This window comes from Orcinus orca, chromosome 8 (assembly GCF_937001465.1).
Source record: "Orcinus orca chromosome 8, mOrcOrc1.1, whole genome shotgun sequence".
Classification (NCBI taxonomy): Eukaryota; Metazoa; Chordata; class Mammalia; order Artiodactyla; family Delphinidae; genus Orcinus; species Orcinus orca.
Genome location: NC_064566.1, coordinates 65,043,774 through 65,065,815, shown reverse-complemented (window position 1 = coordinate 65,065,815; position 22,042 = coordinate 65,043,774). Strand labels below are relative to the sequence as shown.

Sequence of the window (22,042 nt, the reverse complement as noted above, 5' to 3'; positions counted from 1 at the left end):
TCTAATAAGTTATATTAAACATTTAAGTCCTTAGTATGTTCAAGGCATTATAATAAACATAAGGATGAGATGTCCAAAACATAAAATTTACAGACAATTTAGGGAAAACAAATAAATGTACTTAACTTTAATATGATGACAAATGCAAAACTAAAAGCATCAAAATGTTACCTCTATGAGAGCAGAAATCTTGTCTTCTTGTTCACCACTCTACTCCCACATAACTATCAAGTTATTAGTTACCCAATACTTGTTCAGTGAATAAGAAATAAATGTCATGTATTTGAGGAATGAGAATCAAGTGCAGCATCTCCAGTACACAACATATGTGTGATAGTCTTAGCAGTACCAATACCATCAGGCTAAGTGGGACTAAAGATTTCAGTGATCAAGAATAATTGTATGTGCCTGGCATACCCACGTCCCCCGCCCGTACCTCCCCAATGCATAAACTCACACCTCCTGACACAAATTTAACGACTGCTAGGAATAGTCATTCTGATGTCTACATTTTTGGTCTGGTATTGCTCCTTTTGAAGCAGACTGAGATGATTTATTTATGTTGTTTGCCCCCAGCAGACGCCTCCCCAAGAACTCTGCAGAGTTATGCTAAGTAATCATGTTGCCATTTGAGAATTCAGCTAATGAAACCCGTACCCACTGTATGTGATTAGCGTTCCATGTAAATAAATCAAGGGACTGTAAATGTAAGAACTAAGAGTGTGGAAACACCCAGGATACTAATTGAGGGGATGGGGGAATAATCTCAGGAAGGCAGGACAGGATTGTGATTTTCACAAGTGATGATTCAGTGACTGGGAACCTAATGAATTGTACTATTAAGGGGAAGACTGAATAAAAAGAAAAGAGGATGTTCAGTCTGGAGAATAAATGAGGAAACTTCCAGGGGGCTGGAAGTCAGCAATGCGCATTCAGGCAGGTCATACCTAATGGACTGCTGAGGACATGTGCTGGGACCTACCACAATGCCTGTGCAGTTTGCCTGCACAGAATATGCATTCAAAATGCTTACTGTATTAGAATGAAAAGAACATGGAGACTGTTACAGAGGATCACCCAATGCAACTTTCTGTGCAACATAAATTTTTTCGTTTTCCATAGCAATAACTTAAAACGAGGACAGGAAGGAAAGAGTATATTGTCTGCATTGTACAGATTTAGATTTTGATAACAGAGACAAATTTTTAAATTACTGAGCATCTCTATTCTAACATTTGATAATTACTAAACTTTTTCTTCAGAATTTTCCAAGAATTTTTTATGCCCGTTACCATGTATCTTTAGGGGCTTCTACGTTCCAGAAATATATTCTGACATTAAATCTACTGATTGTAAACCCTACAGTAATCATATTATAACCATAACAACTGGTCTGCTTCAAATATCTATGTTAATACAAAAATAATAAAAATAATAATTCTAAAGTTAAAATGTTTATAAGGATATAATTGTATAGAGAGCATCAGATCTTTAGAGCTCTATAATTTTCATTATTTCTGTCTTTTTTTTTTTGAGTGCCAACAGCTATTGCTCAGTATACAAAACCCTAAACATAATAGAATAGGGTGGGTTAATATGGTACTGGACCACGTAAGAAAATTGTTCACTTGTATTTTTTTTTAACACTCAAATTAATTTTTTATGTAGAGAACAGACAGAAATCCAGGAGAAACAAAGTGCTAGAGAGCATATAAAGGGAAATCTGATCATTGTAGATCCCTACTTGTATTCATTTTCTTCCTTTTTCACCCCAAACCTATTTTCCTGTAGTTTACAACCTAGGACATGGAGCTACAATGTCACTTACAATATCACTTACAATATCACTAATGTCTCCCATAAACCAAAAACATCCTCCTTTACCCCCTATTCTCCACGTATCTAGTCCTAGGGACTCTGAGAATTCCTTACAAACAGGCTCTTCATTCCCACTCCTTTAATACAAACATCCATTCGATCCCTTAACCACTGTAACAACTTTTCTAACTTGATCCTCTAACACTCATCCACAACCTTTCTTATCTGTCACTCGCACTGCTACCACAGTTTACCCAGTTCTCATCGTCTCTTCGTAGCACTTCCCACTTTAAAAGCCACCACTGGCTCCCCTTCACCTGAATGATAAAACTCAAAGCGTTTGGAATGGCCCAGAAGACCATTCATAATTGGTCTTCCTCAGCATACTTTTCATTAGTCACTATCCGGTGCACTCCATATAGCTGCAATGCTTAATATCTACTATTCCCTGATTCACAAATACCTACTTGTTGGGCTTCTCTGGTGGCGCAGTGGTTGAGAACCCGCCTGCCAACGCAGGGGACACGGGTTCGAGCCCTGGTCTGGGAAGATCCCACATGCTGCGGAGCAACTAGGCCCGTGTACCACAACTACTGAGCCTGCACGTCTGGAGCCTGTGCTCCGCAACAAGAGAAGCTGCGATAGTGAGAGGCCCGCGCACGGTGATGGAGAGTGGCCCCCACTTGCCGCAACTAGAGAAAGCCCTCGCACAGAAATGAAGACCCAACACAGCTAAAAATAAATAATTAATTAATAAACAAATACCTACTTGTTGTCTAAAAAATAACATTTCAAAATACAGTTATCACTCCATTACCCATATTTTCCAAACTCAATTCAAATCTTACCTTTCTACGAAGAGTTGGTCAATTATTTACTGATCTTCTCTCTCACTGCATTCATTTCACACCTATAACGATATTCGTTTGTATGTGGTCATTTATTTACATGTCTCTCCTCCTCTCCCATATATATATATATATATATATATATATATATAAAAAATTAAATGGATATATATATATATATCCACTTAATTACTGTTATTCACAGTAGGTATGTTCTATAAACAGGCACCAAACACTGAATTTGTGAATACTGGCCATTACTCCTAGGGGAAATATAGGTTTAAATTGTCGTGAGCCTCTAGTCACATTTTCATCAACTAGTCATTACATAACCTTGCTTTATGGTGTTCTGGTCTAAAGACACTTTATTTAATATTTAATATCTAATATTGTTGATGAATTAATATTGAATTCATATAAAACAGGACTTTACTCATGCCTAAATGCAGCTGCCTTTTTTTTTTTTTTTTACTTTTTAAGAGTATATGTATTATCAACGTATATTTAAAAAAATATATTTATTGGGCTTCCCTGGTGGCGCAGTGGTTGAGAGTCCGCCTGCCGATGCAGGGGACACGGGTTCGTGCCCCGGTCCGGGAAGATCCCGCATGCCGCGGAGCGGCTGGGCCCGTGAGCCATGGCTGCTGAGCCTGCGTGTCCGGAGCCTGTGCTCCGCAACGGGAGAGGCCACAACAGTGAGAGGCCCACGTACCGCAAAAAAAAAATATATATATATTATATATATATATATATAATATATATATATATATTTATTTATTTATTTAGCTGCACCGGGCCTTAGTTGCAGTACGCGGGATCTTCGTTCCCACATGCGGGATCTTAGTTGCGGCATACCAGATCTTGTTCCCTGACCAGGGATCGAACCTGTGCCCCCTGCATTGGGAGCGTGGAGTCCTAACCACTGGACCACCAGGGGCAGCTGGTTTTCTATGTAAGGTATAGCACAGCCTTCTTGCACTTGGGAATTCTAAATAATGTATCAGTACGATACTTGGGGATATTTTAAACAGCAAAACCAATTTAAAAAAACACACAAAAATGCAAAAACTTGGCACTTAATAGACCATGAAAAGGGCACTTCTTTATAGTATCAAAGCTGAAACAAGAAAGCAGAGGTTCACCTTGTCCAGCCTCAGCCGGGTATATGCACATCAGAAGAATCAACTTTTTCGTCACTCTCTGTATATCTGAAAATGACCATAAAAGTGCCATGAGTATCAGTATGGGGGTTGCAAATAAATTTTAGCAAGCAGGTGAATTTACAAATACAGATTCTGCAAATAATGGGAAACAACTCTAAATCAAAGGATTGGAAAGAAAATAACGAAATGGATTATAAGGAGAGGGGTAAAATGCCCATCAATGAGAAGAAACTGGATGGATGGATGGATGGATGGATGGATGGATGGATGGATGGATGGATGGATGGATAGATAGACACTAAATCTAGAAACTTGACTGAAATGTGGTACATTTTCAGTTTCTTTCCTTATCTTCCTTCCCCCTTTTTCCTGATTTGGTAAAATATATGTCACCCAAAAGCATGAAAGTAGTGCCAGACTCTTGACAGTCCACTCTAACAATGCAATGGAAAGCACTGGGTAGTGGAAAGGTAAGCTCAAGTTTTCTTGGCTCTTCACTTATGAATTTATTATTCCTTACTTAGACATACCCTATCATCTTAATGCAAATCTTAAAAGCACATTTTTATGAAAATGTTAATATTTAATAAGCTAAAGTCAATATAGCACCATCTAACTTAGCCAATATGGATTGAACTTTCTTGAGACTTACACAGCAGATATTCCCCTGTAAGCTTAAATAGAATAACCATTTTTTGCCACACAGACACTGGAATTTTCTGTTTATATACGAACTCTTTTATGGTTTTTATTTTGCTGTTGAATGGAAATATCTGGAACAAAACTGTTTTAAAAATCACCACTCTAACCGATAGACTACTAAAAAACACCATCTTTTGCTAAATTAAATGTAGAGATTTATACATGGAAAAAAAAAGCTAAAGAACATGATGAGAGATGAGTAAATTAACACACTACGGTCCTGACATTTTTTTTTTTTAATGGAAATATCACCTCCAAAAAAGCTTATCAAGACAGGCTTTTTACAATCCCCATTAAATTCAGTGAATGAATTGTGAAGGGTAAATTGGACCCATTATGATCTTACATTTCTTATGTAATATTCATAATCACAGCGTTACATAAGAGCAAGCTCGCATGAATAAAAGGAGCAATTTAAATTCCCACTTCCTTGGAGAACGGGGCTCTGCTTGACAAACAGGTTTCCGGTCCCATTTGCAGCACGCCCATGCATCTCCTCGAGTGCCAATGAGACCCACACTCTCCAATCAGTGATATAATAAACCCTCCAAAACAGAGCAAGAAAATGAAGCAAACAAGCCCACTTCATTTCAACTTGTCAGCTTTAAATAAAATCTGTGCAGCTGAAATGAGAAACTTCAGGGAAGATAATGTGTGAAGTAACCACATTCAACATTGGGACAAAACGTATTGCATTAGTTATTTTTTTTTTTCCTGATTTGCACAAAAGTTTTTGAAATTTCAACATAGATCATTTTCAATGAAATCTCTTCTTGTCAAGGAGGACTTGGAAGAAGAAATGCTTTATTTTTTTCGTTTGTTTATTTTATTCTCCTCCTCCACCCACGGATGCCTTAGGAATATCTCAAGCCCCTATGATATCTTAATGAATAATATATGACCTTTGGAACAACTCTCATTATCAATTTTTAAGTCAGAGCATACTGAAGAAAGTACATGCATTTTTTTACTTATTCTAATTAATTCCTTACATAATACTTTCCCTGGCACAGATTTATGCAAAATATTGGAGGATTCTCTCTGCCTCCCCCCCCAAAAAAAGTATAAAGGACAAAAATGCATTGGAAGGAAGATAAAAAGAAATTTTAAAAAAAAGAAATTAACATTCCAATAAATAGAAATATCTGAATATTAATGAAATAAACAATGATTGTTTATGTAAATCCTTTCGCTCACACTTTCCCCAGTACCCACTCCCTTTCACTCAGCTAATCTCCAAAACCTTTCCTGCCTTGTGTTCAGGAGGCTCCATTCTGTTCTTCCCTTCAACTGTCTCCGTATCTTCTCCTCCCTCTTTGTTGTTACTTTTTTTTTCCATTGTTACATTTCCCTTGACTTTCTTTACTTCTCCTGAAAGAGCACTTGCACCTCTTCAAAGGAAGGATAGTACCACTGGGTCCCAGCAGATGCATAGCACAAGTTGCATATTCCAAATGACAGAGAGGGTGGGGAAAGTCAGAGACACTTTTTTCCTAAATGCCCTAAGGTGTGTCCAGATTTGATATAAACACCTTTTCTTGTCTTTTATTTCCAATGTTGTGTCTCATGTATTTTCCAAATAAGCTTAGAATATTTTTCCTTATCCTGTTATACTCAGGAACTCTCTGATTTCAAACTCTTTTATTTTAAAATTCCTACATTACTTTGAGTGATCAGTGCATAGAATGATATTAATATTGAGGAGTATGATCCCTGTCACCATCTTTGATGGCCTATTGCTAAGAAGTTCTTTCAATCACTCTAATGTAAAACATGATTTCATATGTGTATTTTAAATGTGTTAGAGAAGTACCATGGGATAGGAAAGAGGAATATGGACTATAAGGACTTCAGTTTGAGGCTCTGATGAATCAATATTTAATAGAATGACCATAATCAGAAAGTTTTTCTTTTTTAACCTCTTTATCATCACTTGTAAACATGGAAACAAGTGAATATCCTGTCATAGGATGGTTAAATTAACATAAGGTATATTTTAGAAATATTTTTCATTTTTACTTTATGATAACTCTAATGATTATTATTAAGTAAAGGAAAAGACTGTATTTAAAGTTAACTTGACCTAGCTATTAAACATTCAGTAAATAGTGTGAATGGTGATATTATAGAGCTTCCATGCATATACTATATTCTACAACCAGTAAAATTCTGTCAAAAGCATAAGGTTATTCTCTGCAGTTCAAGGTAAGTGAGACAGGTACCTCCCAGCAGTCTTAGACCCAAAGTTTCCATTGTGTTTTGCACTTTTTATCCTAGAAAGTTGCTATCTCAAGAATCACGTAGTATAATATAAGACCAAAGTGTGGCCTGAGTGCCATTTAATGACTAATGTTTTCAAGATGACAGCAAGTAGAATAATTTTCTTAGAAGATATCTGTTCTAAGCTGAGGGTTTTTTTGTTTCCCCAGTGACGGCTGGGCTGACAGATATGATGTGACAGATGGATATCAGCGAGAAGCTGTTGGTGGAATCACAATCAAGCTCCAATCTCCTGATGTCAAGTGGTTTGATGATTATTATCTGAAGCTCCGGCCGGAAACAAACCTCCGAAACCCCTGGTTTCAAGAATTTTGGCAGCATCGTTTTCAGTGCCGGCTGGAAGGGTTTGCACAGGAGAACAGCAAATACAACAAGACTTGCAATAGTAAGCAGATTTATTATTTCATTTAAAGCAGATATGGCTAAGGCTCCAATGTAAGTAAACTGTGTCATGGGGAGAGTGGCTGTAATCTGTTAGAGAGGAGGACTCTTACATAAAGTGGGTATTGCTCCTTAGAGTGGTAAGAACAACATATGAGGGTAAATGTTCACTCTATTAAGATTTCAGACAATTTATTTATATTTATATCATTCAGGAAATTGGTACTGTGCTTAAAAGATAATGTGAGCTCCAGAAAGCACTCTTCTTGACATCCTTGAAGGCAAGAACTACATTCTGGTCATTTTGATTAGCAGTTAGCACAGTGTAAGGCACATAGCAAGGGTTGCATGTAATGTGTCTGAAGAATGAATGAGTGAATGTTGAAGGACAGAGCCAATTCCTACTTCCATCAAAATACTATAAAATAGTAGCAAGGATTTGCTATGTATAATTATGATGTTTCAGGAGACATAACCTAAGCAGAGCCATTCACTCAGTTATTCATCAAATACAAGGATTCACAACGTGCCACACATCGCTTTACTTGTAAGGGTATCAAGAAGAGGAAAATAGATCCTGCCCTCGAGGGGTTTAGTGTCTAGTTAGGGAGATCGTCAAGCAAACAAAACTTGTGATTCAGTGTTGTAAGCAACATAATATGGGTTTTAAACAAAGGGTTTGGTTAGTTTTATTTGTAGCACATCCAAAGGGTATCTTGACTCTAAGAACCAGGGAGGGTCAATGCTGATTTGTAAGTCAAAGTGTAAAGGTTAAGGTTTGTTAAAACCAATAAGAGATTTGTTGAGACTGACATCCCACATTGTGTAACAAGCACCTCATATGCATTTGCCAAGGAGTAAAATGTTTTAGTTGGTGGTATAATGTCTTTATCATCATGATGCTGGCACAGAAGAGTGCACTGGGGCAGTGAGGTTGAAATCCTGGCCCCCGAACGAATTCCAGTCCACAGAGAAGTGGACTCACCAAAACGAGGAAAATAGGAACAATGTAGTGAATTTTTTATAATGCATTTCCTCCCTGAGTTCACATCCATACTATGTTTTTTCTATCAGTTCATTCTTTTGTGAAGATGAATGAGGTCGTAAGTGGTGATTTGTAATTATCTTTCAATGTCAGTACAAGTAAAACGAGAACTTGGCAACCTTGTGTCCGTTCCTAATTCGGCAGTGGTGGAGGAGAGAGATGCTGGAGTGTGGCGTGGTACTGCCCAATGAAATCCAGAAATCATAGAAGCCTGGTGTGAGACTTCATTTGCCTCTCTCTTGCTTTAGATGCTGCTGACTCTTGTCCAAAATCTTCAAATGCGCATTCCTTTCCTTTGTTTATGCTTTCATGAAAATATGTGTGTGAATACACAGGATTGTGACTTGTGTTTCACAATTTCAATGTTTATAGCCAATTTTATATTTTTCACAGGTCTATCCAGTTTCTGAAGGACACAAACTTCTTTCTTCTCTTGAGATTTGGGGAGTATGTGGTCTCTGTGTACCGATTCTATGATTGTGTAGCGATTACTCTATGTAGCTACACTGGAGGAGTTTTAGAAGGTCAGCAGTAGGTCCAGTCTCCTCTCCAGTTTCTCTTTACTAAGGAGTTAGTGACAACCCCTAACCAGTGTGACTAAGTGAATTTTTCCAGTTGGTCTTCACCCTCTTTTGTACTAATGTTCTTCCTTCCTCACTCCTTTTTGTGTGAAATGTCTTCTCCTTGAAATAATTCTTTGTTTCTCTTACTTTTTTTTTTTCTATTGGAGGTCTTATTGAGATATAGTCTTGAAAAAGACTCTTTGACTGATTTCCATAGAAACGTTATTTCTATGGAAATTGTTCTATAAAATTCTCCATTTGAACTTGTTGCTATAGCTCTCTGTCTTTCACATGAGCACCATGATGTGACTTCTCTGCACAGGATCTGTTCCTTACTCTAGTTCTGGAAAGCATTCTTTAGTCCCGCCCCCTTGGAATCTTATCTGTCAACAGATGTCATTTTGTACATAAAAATAAACAGTTATATGTAATATCTCTGTTATTCTTCTCAATGAGGGAAATAATATTATTATCCTTACTTTAAAATAACAAAACTAAGATTTGGAGAGACAAAACAACTTGCTCAGGAAAACATTAGAACTTAGAATTGAGCTCAGATTTGTCTAAAGTTTAACCAATATGCTATTCTAAAGAGAGAGAATATTATAGTTTTAAAAATCACTATCAAATTTGCATTCTATAATAGTTAACATATAGGTCAAAGATACAAAAAAGAAAATAAATAAATAAATCTTAAAATTATTTGGGTACAACTATGGAATGAGATAATAGATACCTTGATATTCCTACTCTCTACTTTTGACCATATTTCCTTATTTACTCAAATGTCCTTTCAGCATCCCACTCCATATCTTCAAAAAGACCCCAGGTAGTTTATTCTTATCTGTAACACTACTGAATATGAGTAGTGTTTTCCTAAATATAATGTACTTTCATCAAGCAGTGTGCATAAGACAACCACTTTTGAGTTGGAGTGTTTAAGTTGGAGCTTATAATTCATTGATGGCAGGCAAGAAATCTTCACCTTATTCATTGTCTACAGTACCTAAAACCTAATAGATAGTTCAGTAAATAAAATGGCTTGACACAAAGAGTGGAAATACCCATAGCTGAATTACTGCTTATTTTTCTTAGAAGCTTCTTGAAAGGCAAAGTATAAAAGCTAGGAGAGGTATCTGAATCTGGTAGTCCAGAATTAGCAGTAGCCTTATACAGAATGAGGTATAGAAAAGCTCGGAGTAACCAGAGAGTTAAACGAAAACTCTTAATATTGAATAAGTAACAGAGCCATCCTGGAAATAGACCAACTCCTAGAAATTAATTCCGAATAGATTAGAGCTAAGTGATTATAGGTGATTCACTTTGTTGTACAGCAGAAACTAACACAACACTGTAAAGCAACTATACTCCAATAAAAAAAAAAAAATCCATAGATTTCTTGATGATGGCCATTCTAACTGGTGTGAGGTAATATCTCATTGTAGTTTTGATTTGCATTTCTCTAATGATTAATGATGTTGAGCATTCTTTCATGTGTTTGTTGGCAATCTGTATACCTTCTTTGTAGAAATGTCTATTTAGGTCTTCTGCCCACTTTTGGATTGGGTTGTTTTTTAAATATTGAGCTGCATGAGCCACTTGTAAATTTTGGAGATTAATCCTTTTCCAGTTTCTTCATTTGCAAATATTTTCTCCCATTCTGAGGGTTGTCTTTTCGTCCTGTTTATGGTTTCCTTTGCTGTGCAAAAGCTTTTAAGTTTCATTAGGTCCCATTTGTTAATTTTTGTTTTTATTTCCATTTCTCTAGGAGGTGGGTCAAAAAGGATCTTGCTTGTGATTTATGTCATAGAGTGTTCTGCCTATGTTTTCCTCTAAGAGTTTGATGGTGTCTGGCCTTACCTTTAGGTCTTTAATCCATTTTGAGTTTATTTTTGTGTATGGTGTTAGGGAGTGTTCTAATTTCATTCTTTTACGTGTAGCTGTCCAGGTTTCCAGCACCATTTATTGAAGAGGCCGTCTTTTCTCCATTGTATATTCTTGCCTCCTTTATCAAAAACAATGTGACCATATGTGGGTGGGTTTATCTCTGGGCATTCTATCCTGTTCCATTGATCTATCTTTCTGTTTTTGTGCCAGTACCATACTGTCTTGATTATTGTGCAATAAATGCTGGAGAGAGTGTGGTGAAAAGGGAACCCCCTTGCACTGTTGGTGGGAATGTAAATTGATACAGCCACTATGGAAAACAGTATGGAGGTTCCTTAAAAAACTAAAAATAGAACTACCATATGGCCCAGCAATCCCACTACTGGGCATATACACTGGGAAAAACCATTAATTCAAAAAGAGTCATGTACCACAATGTTCATTGCAGCTCTGTTTACAATAGCCAGGACATGGAAGCAACCTAAGTGTCCATCGACAGATGAATGGCTAAAGAAGATGTGGCACATATATACAATGGAATATTACTCAGCCATAAAACGAAACAAAATTGAGTTATTTGTAGTGAGGTGGATAGACCTAGAGTCTGTCATACAGAGTGAAGTAAGTCAGAAAAACAAATACCGTATGCTAACACATATATATGGAATCTAAGGGAAAAAATTGGTCATGAAGAACCTAGGGGCAGGACGGGAATAAAGACGCAGACCTACTAGAGAATGGACTTGAGGACACAGGGAGGGGGAAGGGTAAGCTGGGACAAAGTGAGAGTGGCATGGACATATATCTACTACCAAATGTAAAACCGATAGCTAGTGGGAAGCAGCCACATAGCACAGGGAGATCAGCTCGGTGCTTTGTGACCACCTAGAGGGGTGGGATAGGGAGGGTGGGACGGAGGGAGATGCAAGAGGGAAGAGATATGGGGATATTTGTATATGTATAACTGATTCACTTTGTTATAAAGCAGAAACTAACATACCATTGTAAAGCAATTATACTCCAATAAAGATGTTAAAAAAAATACTATGAACAAAACACTTGGAAGACAAGTGCTTAGGTACAACCTACAAAATAAAATCAGTTATTTGTGAAGTATTGCCATGCATCTACACACGTCTTAAATACAACTATTTTGTATTCTGCAATAAAGTTTTTTTAATTTTGTTAAAAAAAAATCTGGATGGAAAACCAATGTGACTAATAACAGCACATTGTTAATGGCAAAACCACTAATACTACCTTAGTATAATTTTCCAAGTACAGTTTATTTTTCTTTAGACTAATGATTTATTGTAACACCTGGACAGCAGTCTTTCATATAGCCTCTTCCAATTTCTCACTAAAGTACTGATGAATACATCAATAACAAAAACAAAACAAAACTAATGTAACAATGATCTTAACTAAGAACGTCAGCCATCAGAATGCCAGTGCCTGGAGAACTTCCACTAAATAGCCATAACGCCTATGAAGTCAGATGTTGGTGCAAATGGCTAACTACTGAGAAAAAATGTTGGTGCAGCCTCATGTCACAACGTGTATACATGTGAATACATACACACTCGTATACATACACATACATCCAGATGAGTAAAACAGTTAAGTGTGAAAAAGAAAACTAGAGACAAAAGGAGCTACGGTAGGGGGATGAGGAAGGTTTTACTCAGAAAACAAATGATAGAGCATATGAGATGGGAATATTTGGTAGTTTTAATTAAATAAAAAATTTAAAGTCCTTGTGTTAAAAGGGAAAAAAAGGCCAATATGACAGTCTAAATATTGATTTTCTTACAAGAAAAACTCATCCAACTTTAAAATATAAATATTAAAAAACAGATAAATGTACAATGGATATATTGTACTTCATAGAACAATTAGAAATGAGTAATAAACATAAGAAAAAATTCACTCCCATTGTTAATCATAAAAATACAAATGTTCTTCTTTTTTATCTTTCTATATTTTTGAAACATTCTAAAATGAGAAAAAGTTATTTCTTATCCAAAAAACAAAAGAAAAAATAACATTTTCAAATTATCATTTTAGGATGCTTTCTCCACCCCACATACACACATTTTTAAGGAAGGCACCTTCCTTTATATGTGTGTGGTGTGTGTGTGGTATGTTGTAGAATAATGTATATATAATGTACATAAAACACAAAAATCTTAAGTGAATTTAAGCTTTATACATTTTTACATATATATATGTATGTATATATATACATATATATATATATATATATCTGTAACTACCATCCAAAGCAACAATAACAGAAAGTTCTCTCTTACCCAATCCCAATCAATATCATGCTCCATTAATATAAATTTTTTCAATGCCCATCAGTTTTGCCTACCCTGTACATCATATAAATGGAATCTTACATTATTTACTTGTTGTGTCTGGTCCTTTCCCTTCAAAATAGTGTTGTGGGATTCATCCCCATTATGTGTATCGGTAGTTTATTCTTTATTGCTGTGTAGTGTTCCTTTGTATGAATACACCAGAATTTATCTATCAGTTCTCCTATAGATGGAAATTTGGATTATTCACAGTTTTAAGTATTATAAATAAAGCTTTTATGAACACTCTTGTACATATCATCTGGTAAACATATATCCTAATTCCTGTTAGATATATACCTGGTAATGGAATTGTGAGGTCATAAGCTAAGCATATATTTAGCTTTCATAGATATTGCCAAGCAGTTTTCATAACTAACTGAACTAACAAACTTCCACTGAAATGCATGAGAGTTCAAGTTGCTGTGCACCCTTAACAACAGTTGGCATTATCTTTTTTACTTTAAACATTCTGTCAGTGTTGGGTTATCATATTGTGATTTTGATTGGCTTTTCCATCATACATTATGAAGCTAAGTTCCTTTTCAAATGTTTATTGGAAATTTGGGCATCCTCTTTTGTAAAGTGTCTGTTCCAGTCTTGTGCACATTTGATTACTTTTTAATATCTATTTTAAGAGTTCCTCATATACTATGGATATGAGTTTTTTATTAGATATATGTATCATGAAAATTACCCAATTGGGAGTGTAGCTTATTACTATTTCCTATTTCTCTCATTTGCTACTTGTTTTTTTGCTACTTGTTATTTGTCCAATTCTTTATTTTTAAAATATCTACCCACCTATCTATCTATTTATCTATTGGGCTACACCAGGTCTTTATCTGCAGCATGCAGGATCTTTGCTGCTGCGTGCAGAATCGTCACTGAGGCATGCAGCATCCTTTAGTGGCAGCATGCGGAATCTAGTTCCCTGAACAGGGATCAAACCCAGGCCCCGGCCCCCTGCATTGCGGGCATGGAGTGTTAACCACTGGACCACCAGGGAAATCCCTATTCTTTAATTTTTTAATTCTTCCTTCCTATTGTCTTCTTCTGGATTAATCAATATTTTTTATTATCCTATGCTGTCACCACTATGAACATTTTTGTTTCATCTCAGTATAATTCATTTAGAGTTTTCAATAAAAATTCCTAAATGAATCCTTAATTTAACACAAACTGCTTTATTTTTTTTTAATTATTTTAAGGATTTATTTAAAAAAAATTTTTTTTTTACATCTTTATTGGAGCATAATTGCTTCACAATGGTGTGTTAGTTTCTGCTTTATAACAAAGTGAATCACTTACACATATACATGTGTTCCCATACTCTTCCCACTTGTGTCTCCCTCCCTCCCACCCTCCCCATCCCACCCCTCCAGGCGGTCACAAAGCACCGAGCTGCTCTCCCTGTGCTATGCGGCTGCTTCCCACTAGCTATCTACCTTACGTTTGGTAGTGTATATATGTCCATGCCTCTCTCTCACTTTGTCACAGCTTACCCTTCCCCTTCCCCATATCCTCAAGTCCAAGTAGGTCTGTGTCTTTATTCCCGTCTTACCCCTAGGTTTTTCATGACATTCTTTTTTTCTTAAATTCCATATATATGTGTTAGGATACGGTATTTGTCTTTCTCTTTCTGACTTAATTCACTCTGTATGACAGATAGGTCTATCCACCTCATTACAAATAGCTCAATTTCGTTTCTTTTTATGGCTGAGTAATATTCCATTGTATATATGTGCCACATCTTCTTTATCCATTCATCCGATGATGGACACTTAGGTTGTTTCCATCTCCGGGCTACTGTCAATAGAGCTGCAATGAACATTGTGGTACATGACTCTTTTTGAATTAATGGTTTTTTCTCAGTGTATATGCCCAGTAGTGGGATAGCTGGGCCATATGGTAGTTCTATTTGTAGTTTTTTAAGGAACCTCCATACTGTTTTCCATAGTGGCTGTACCAATTCACATTCCCACCAACAGTGCAAGAGGGTTCCCTTTTCTCCACACCCTCTCCAGCATTTATTGTTTGTAGATTTTTTGATGATAGCCATTCTGATTGGTGTGAGATGATATCTCATTGTAGTTTTGATTTGCATTTCTCTAATGATTAATGAACTTGAGCATTGTTTCATGTTTTTGTTGGCAGTCTGTATATCTTCTTTTGAGAAATGTCTATTTAGGTCTTCTGCCTAGTTTTGGATTGGGTTGTTTGTTTTTTGTTATTGAGCTGCATGAGCTGCTTATAAATTTTGGAGATTAATCCTTTGTCAATTGCTTCATTTGCAAATATTTTCTCCCATTCTGAGGGGTGTCTTTTCGTCCTGTTTATGGTTTCCTTTGCTGTGCAAAAGCTTTTAAGTTTCATTAGGTCCCATTTGTTTATTTCTGTTTTTATTTCCATTTCTCTAGGAGGTGGGTCAAAAAGGATCTTGCTGTGATTTATGTCACAGAGTGTTCTGCCTATGTTTTCCTCTAAGAGTTGGATAGTTTCTGGCCTTACATTTAGGTCTTTAATCCATTTTGAGCTTATTTTTGTGTATGGTGTTAGGGAGTGATCTAATCTAATACTTTTACATGTACCTGTCCAGTTTTCCCAGCACCACTTATTGAAGAGGCTGTCATTCTCCACTGTACATTCCTGCTTTCTTTATCAAGGATAAGGTGACCATACGTGCGTGGGTTTATCTCTGGGCTTTCTATCCTGTTCCATTGATCTATCTTTCTGTTTTTGTGCCAGTACCATACTGTCTTGATTACTGTAGCTTTGTAGTATAGTCTGAAGTCAGGGAGCCTGATTCCTCTAGCTCCATTTTTCGTTCTCAAGATTGCTTTGGCTATTCGGGGTCTTTTGTGTTTCCATACAAATTGTGAAATTTTTTGTTCTAGTTCTGTGAAAAATACCAGTGGTGGTTTGATAGGGATTGCATTGAATCTGTAGATTGCTTTGGGTAGTAGAGTCATTTTTACAATGTTGATTCTTCCAATCCAAGAATGTGGTATATCTCTCCATCTATTTGTATCATCTTTAATTTCTTTCATCAGTGTCTTATAATTTTCTGCATACAGGTCTTTTGTCTCCTTAGGTAGGTTTATTCCTAGATATTTTATTCTTTTTGTTGCAATGGTAAATGGGAGTGTTTTCTTGATTTCAATTTCAGATTTTTCATCATTAGTGTATAGGAATGCCAGAGATTTCTGTGCATTAATTTTGTATCCTGCTACTTTACCAAATTCATTGATTAGCTCTAGTAGTTTTCTGTTAGCAACTTTAGGATTCTCTATGTATAGTATCACGTCATCTGCAAACAGTGACAGCTTTACTTCTTCTTTTCCAATTTGGATTCCTTTTATTTCCTTTTCTTCTCTGATTGCTGTGGCTAAAACTTCCAAAACTATGTTGAGTAAGAGTGGTGAGAGTAGGCAACCTTGTCTTGTTCCTGATCTTAGTGGAAATGCTTTCAGTTTTTCACCATTGAGGATGATGTTGGCTGTGGGTTTGTCATATATGGCCTTTTTTATGTTGAGGAAAGTTCCCTCTATGCCTACTTTCTGCAGGGTTTTTATCATAAATGGGTGTTGAATTTTGTTGAAAGCTTTCTCTGCATCTATTGAGATGATCATATGGTTTTTCTCCTTCTATTTGTTAATATGGTGTATCACATTGATTGTCTTGCATATATTGAAGAATGCTTGCATTCCTGGAATAAACCCCATGTGATCATGGTGTATAATCTTTTTAATGTGTTGTTGGATTCTGTTTGCTAGTATTTTGTTGAGGATTTCTGCATCTATGTTCATCAGTGATATTGGCCTGTAGTTTTCTTTCTTTGTGACATCCTTGTCTGGTTTTGGTATCAAGGTGATGGTGGCCTCCTAGAATGAGTTTGGGAGTGTTCCTCCCTCTGCTATATTTTGGAAGAGTTAATACAAACTACTTTAAGTTGGCTCTTGTTTATATTCAAGAATCTTACAAATATTTAAGTCTATTTATCCCCTTTCACTGTTTTCTGCTATTGCCATATAATTTGCTTTTATATGTATTATATACACTACTTTGTTTTGATTTGATTTGTTATAATTGTTGCTCTGAATGGTCAGTAGTCTTATATTTACCCATGCTAGTGTTCTTCATTCCTTCTGCTACTTCCTTGCTTTCATCTCTGATCCTTTCAAGCTGAAGAATTTCCTTTAGTGTTTCTTATAATGTGGGCTACTGCCAACAAATTATATCAGCTTTTTTTCTCAGAATGTTTTTATTTTCCCTTTATTTTTTCAGTTTTATTGAGATATAATTGACATACAGCACTGCATAAGTTTAAGGTGTACAACATAATGATTTGAATAACATACATCATGAAATGGTTACTGCAATAGCTTAGCAAACATCCATCAGGTCACACAGATACAACATTAAAGAAATAGAAAAAAAATTTTTTTCTTTGTGATGAGAACTCTTAGGATTTACTCTCCCAGCAACTTTCATTTATAATGTACATCAGTGCTAATTATATTTATCATGTTGTACATTACATCCCTAGTACTTATTTATCTTACAACTGGAAGTTTGTACCTTTTGACCATGTTCATCTTAACCCCTGTCCTCCCTCCTCCCACCTCTGGTAGCCACAAATATGATATCTTTTTCTATGAGTTTGTTTGTTTTGAAGCATAACTGACCTATAACACTATGTTAGTTCCTGGCACATAACATAGTGATTTGATATTTCTATACATTTTGAAATATATTGTTTTTGAAGTATATATTTACTGAGTATAGTATTCTATATTGACAGGTTTTCTTTTGTTTTGTTTTGTTTTTTAAGTTATGTAGAGTTTATTGTGATGAACTTTATAATTTATTTATTTATTTTTTGGCTGTGTCGGGTCTTAGTTGTGGCACGCGGGATCTTTTGTTGCGGCACGCAGGCCGTTCGTTGCGGTGTGTGGGCTTCTCTCTAGTTGTGGCACACATGCTCCAGAGCACGCGGGCTCCAGAGCACATGGTTGTGGTGTGCGGGCTTAGTTGCCCTGCGGCATGTGGGATCTTAGTTCCCTGACCAGGGATCAAACCGGCGTCCCCTGCATTGCAAGATGGATTCTCAACCACTGGACCACCAGGGAAGTCCCTGGAAGGTTTTCTTTTGTTTAGTATTTTTCTCAGTTTTTTTTTTCTCTTTAAAAACAACATTCTATTTGTTTTCCTGAAATCCATGATTTCATTGAGAAGTCAGCCGTAATTCTTAATGTTGTCCCACTGTTGGCAATATGTCTTTTTTTTCTAGGCTTTTAAGATAGCTTTTTTTTTAAGTTTTTGTTGACTATGATGCAAGTAGGTGTGATTTCCACTGCATATTTCTTTTATAGGGTTTCCAGAGCTTCTTAAAACCATGGATTAAAGACTTGGATCTGTGTAGAAAAATTTCCATACATTATTTCCCAATACAGCCCTTCTGCCACATTTCTCTCTCTGCTCCTTCCAGTACCCAGTTACACCTGTGTTACATCATTTGACTATGTCTCACATGTGATATTTTCTCTAGGCTCACTTTCTTCCTTTCGTTCTTTTCTTTTCTTTCTCTCTTTTTCTTTCTTTTCTTTCTTTCCTTCTTTCATATCTCTCTTTCTCTCTGTGCTTCAGTTTAACTTTTTTCTACTATTCTTTCTTCAATCTCACTAATTGTGTCTTCTCCTATGTCCAGTCTGCTGTTAACCATAATAAAAAGTTCTTAATTTCAGATATGGCATTTTACAATCCTAGAATGCCCATTTAATTCTTTTTATAGTTTCCAATTTTCTGTTGAAGTTCTCCTTCTCATCCATTTTTTCAACACTTCATTTGCTTGAAAATATTGATTATAGTTATTTTAAGGTCATTTTTTTCAAATTCTAACACCCAAGATCTCCCATCAGTCTACTTCTATTGACTTATTTTTCTTAGTTACTAGTCACATTTTATGCTTCTTGATACATATGAAATATGTTTTCTTTTATGCCAGACATTGAGTATAAAGTAACCATAAGGACTGAATTTTATATTTTTTCCCCCAGTGGTTTGCCTTTTCGAGATTCAAAGCAAATGAGATGGGGTAGGTTGCAACAGAAGGTAGAAGCAGTCAATCTCTGGTTAAGAATATCTTTACAGGACAGTTGGCATGGAATTTTAATTGAGAGGCTTGGCTAGTGTATCCCCTGCCCTGGATTACTGACTCAATCAGATTTTTACATTTTTGAGTTTTGCCCTCTAGCCTCTTGCACCATACTGTTTCTAAATTGGGCATGAGAAAAAAACTAATTGACTAATCGAAGTTTGAGCAGTTTGCATTCCTCAAGTGGTGCTTTTCTGCCAAATATTATGAAACAGTGGGAGATTTCAGTCTTCTTCAAAATCATGAGCCTCTCATGAAGATTCCAGAATCAGGAAGTGAAGCATGAGGTCAAATGCCTATCATACATTTAGGGTTCCTGGAGTTTACAAACTGACATACCAGATCATTTCAATATCCAAACGTTTTTCCGGTTTCTCTTTTCTTCAGCAGTGTCATATACTAGGTGGAATTACATCTCCCCCTCCCCAAGTCCCAATTCATATCCTTTCCCAGAACCTCAGAATGTGACTTCATTTAGAAATAGTGTCATTGCAGATGTAATTAGTTAAAATGAGGACATACTGAAGTTGGATGGGTTCATAATCCAATATGACAGGTTTCTTTATAAAAAGAAGAGAAGGGACACAAAGATAGAGAGACACACAGGGAAAATGGCATGGGAAGACACAGCAGGAGCCTGAGTGATGCAGCAGAAAGCCAAGGAATGTCAACGATTAACAGCCACCACCAGAAGCTAGAAGAGGAAAGGAAGATTCTACCCAGCGTCTCAGGTGGAGTATGGCCATGCTGACAACTTGATTTCGAACTTTTAGCATCCAGAACCGGGAGAGAATAAATTTCTGTTGTTTTCAGCCACCTAGCTTGTGGCACTTTGTTATGGCAGCCCTAGGAAACTAATGTCCCTTCATCTAGACCAAGCTGGATCATCAGACTGGGTCCCTAATCTGCAGATACTCTCAGACGATAAAGCAACTGGTGATACCTGTCCACTTTTGCAAGTTTCCTCTCTGTTAGTTGATTTTGTCTTTGTTGCTTCCACACATCTTCACTGCCTTTAAATTTTTTGGTTTTTGCATTTCTTTGACGTTTTAAAGTTATACAGTAAAAGAATTTTCATTTGCTTTCTTCTCCATTCTAACACCAGAAGTTCCTCCTTTACTCTTTATTCTTAATTGCCACAACTGTGCAATGCCAATTTTGATGTATAGATAAAGCCTGCAATTTATAATGTCTAAAATGTTGAGACTTTTGTTAATTTTTGTTTTATTTTTAAGCATTTAAAAACTTAAATCAAAATATAACTATATCCCTTAAGTGTTAACTATGTGGTACTGTTTAACTATGTGGTACTAGTTTAACTATGTGGTACTGTTACAACACAGATTTTAACTATGTGGTACTGTTACAACACAGATTTTATCTAGTATTAACAGTGAGCCTGATTTCAGTAAATTTTACTTGAAATGCACAATTATTTTAGACTTACATTATAAATTAATGAATAATAATAAAAGTATTAAGAATATAATTTAATTATTCTAATTGTTCATTTAAATAACCCAGTAATAAAAGCTACAGAGAATTAAAATAAAACTATCTTCTAGTAACTGTATGCTATTCTATTTTGGAACCAATTTAAGGACCCATTTCCTTTACAGTTATACTCTGTCACCCACTGACATCCATTTACCATCTCTTTTCTATGATTTCTCTCTGTCACCTCCAGTAACTTCTAGAGGTGTCATTTATGACACTAACACAATTATTCTCACCTCCATGTCCTGAGGGCACCTCAAACTTTTATATCTAAAACTAACCTCATTATAACTGCTCCAACCACAGCCCCAAACTTTGAGTTCCTTCTTTTTTGCATCTTCAGTTTAAGTAAATGATACACTCATCCACCCTGTCTCCCAAGATGTGGGACTAAGGGATCCTCTTGTGTCCCCTTCTCTCATCCTCACAGCCAACTGGTGACCAAATACTGTTAATTCTAGTGTTTGAACATCTTCCACATCTGTTCCCTCCTTTACATGGCTGCCTGAATTCAAACCTTTATACTACTGCTGTGGTTTAGATCATCATCTCTTACCTCAGGTATTAAAATAATCTCCATATTGAATCTTCTTTTTGACACCGGCTTCTTCCTGCTCCATTTTATGCTGAAAACTAGTCCCTAAACTGTCCATCTAAAGAACAGGTCTCATCATGTTACTCACATTCTTAAAGATCTTTGGTTCTCCAGTGTCTACAGAAAGGAATCCCAACTCCTTTGCTCCAGTCAAAAATCTTCAAATTCATCATTTACATTTTTCAAATCTCATCTTTCATTTCTTAAACCCATGGAATCTATGCTCCAGCCACTTCCTGATTGTGTTCCTCCATTTTTAAGTGGCATGCCCTGCTTAAGACCCTGTGCTTTTGCACATGCTCAGTCTTGCTCTGTGAAAAGCCTACCTCAAGCTATTTGTCAATTCCACTGAGCTCACATTCTCCTGGTTTCTAATAACTCCAGCTGCCCATCCTCAAAGAAACTCTGTCTGTCTCCCTCACATTGCACTTCCTGTGCCTTTTGTCTTCTTTTTGTCACATGCAATCCAGATACTGAACATAGATCTTCCACTTCCTTTAGCTTTATGCCACCAAGTGACCACTCACACAGGCATCTATGTGTGTGGCAAACTACTATCAACAAAATGAGGATGAGATAAATGGGTTCAGAGCAACATAAAAGTACTTTGGCCCCGAGGGCATTTCTGGGGCTCTAATAGTGTTCTGTTGCTTGAGCCAGGATGTATTTGTTTTAAGAAAAATTAATGTATGGTTATGATTTTTACCCTTTTCTGTGTTAATGTTTTAATTTAATAAGAGTTT

The 22,042-nt window shown here is 36.3% G+C and overlaps 1 protein-coding gene and 1 long non-coding RNA gene across 9 annotated transcripts in view; one reads left to right on the top strand and one right to left on the bottom strand.

Annotated features, from left to right (window-relative positions):
* GRM5 (glutamate metabotropic receptor 5) overlaps window positions 1-22,042 on the top strand; it is a 555,933-nt gene that overhangs the window by 400,426 nt on the left and 133,465 nt on the right. For all 6 annotated transcript variants that reach the window (XM_049713432.1, XM_049713430.1, XM_049713431.1 and 3 more), the window contains one exon: window positions 6,961-7,196. In XM_049713432.1, the coding sequence (XP_049569389.1) occupies window positions 6,961-7,196 (236 nt within the window). The remainder of the gene's footprint in view (window positions 1-6,960; window positions 7,197-22,042) is intronic.
* LOC117202151 (uncharacterized) overlaps window positions 1-22,042 on the bottom strand; it is a 268,363-nt gene that overhangs the window by 116,950 nt on the left and 129,371 nt on the right. For all 3 annotated transcript variants that reach the window (XR_004484344.2, XR_007478771.1, XR_007478772.1), the window contains 2 exons: window positions 3,809-3,874; window positions 2,667-2,728 (listed from right to left, as the gene is read on the bottom strand). This is a non-coding gene — a long non-coding RNA (uncharacterized LOC117202151). The remainder of the gene's footprint in view (window positions 1-2,666; window positions 2,729-3,808; window positions 3,875-22,042) is intronic.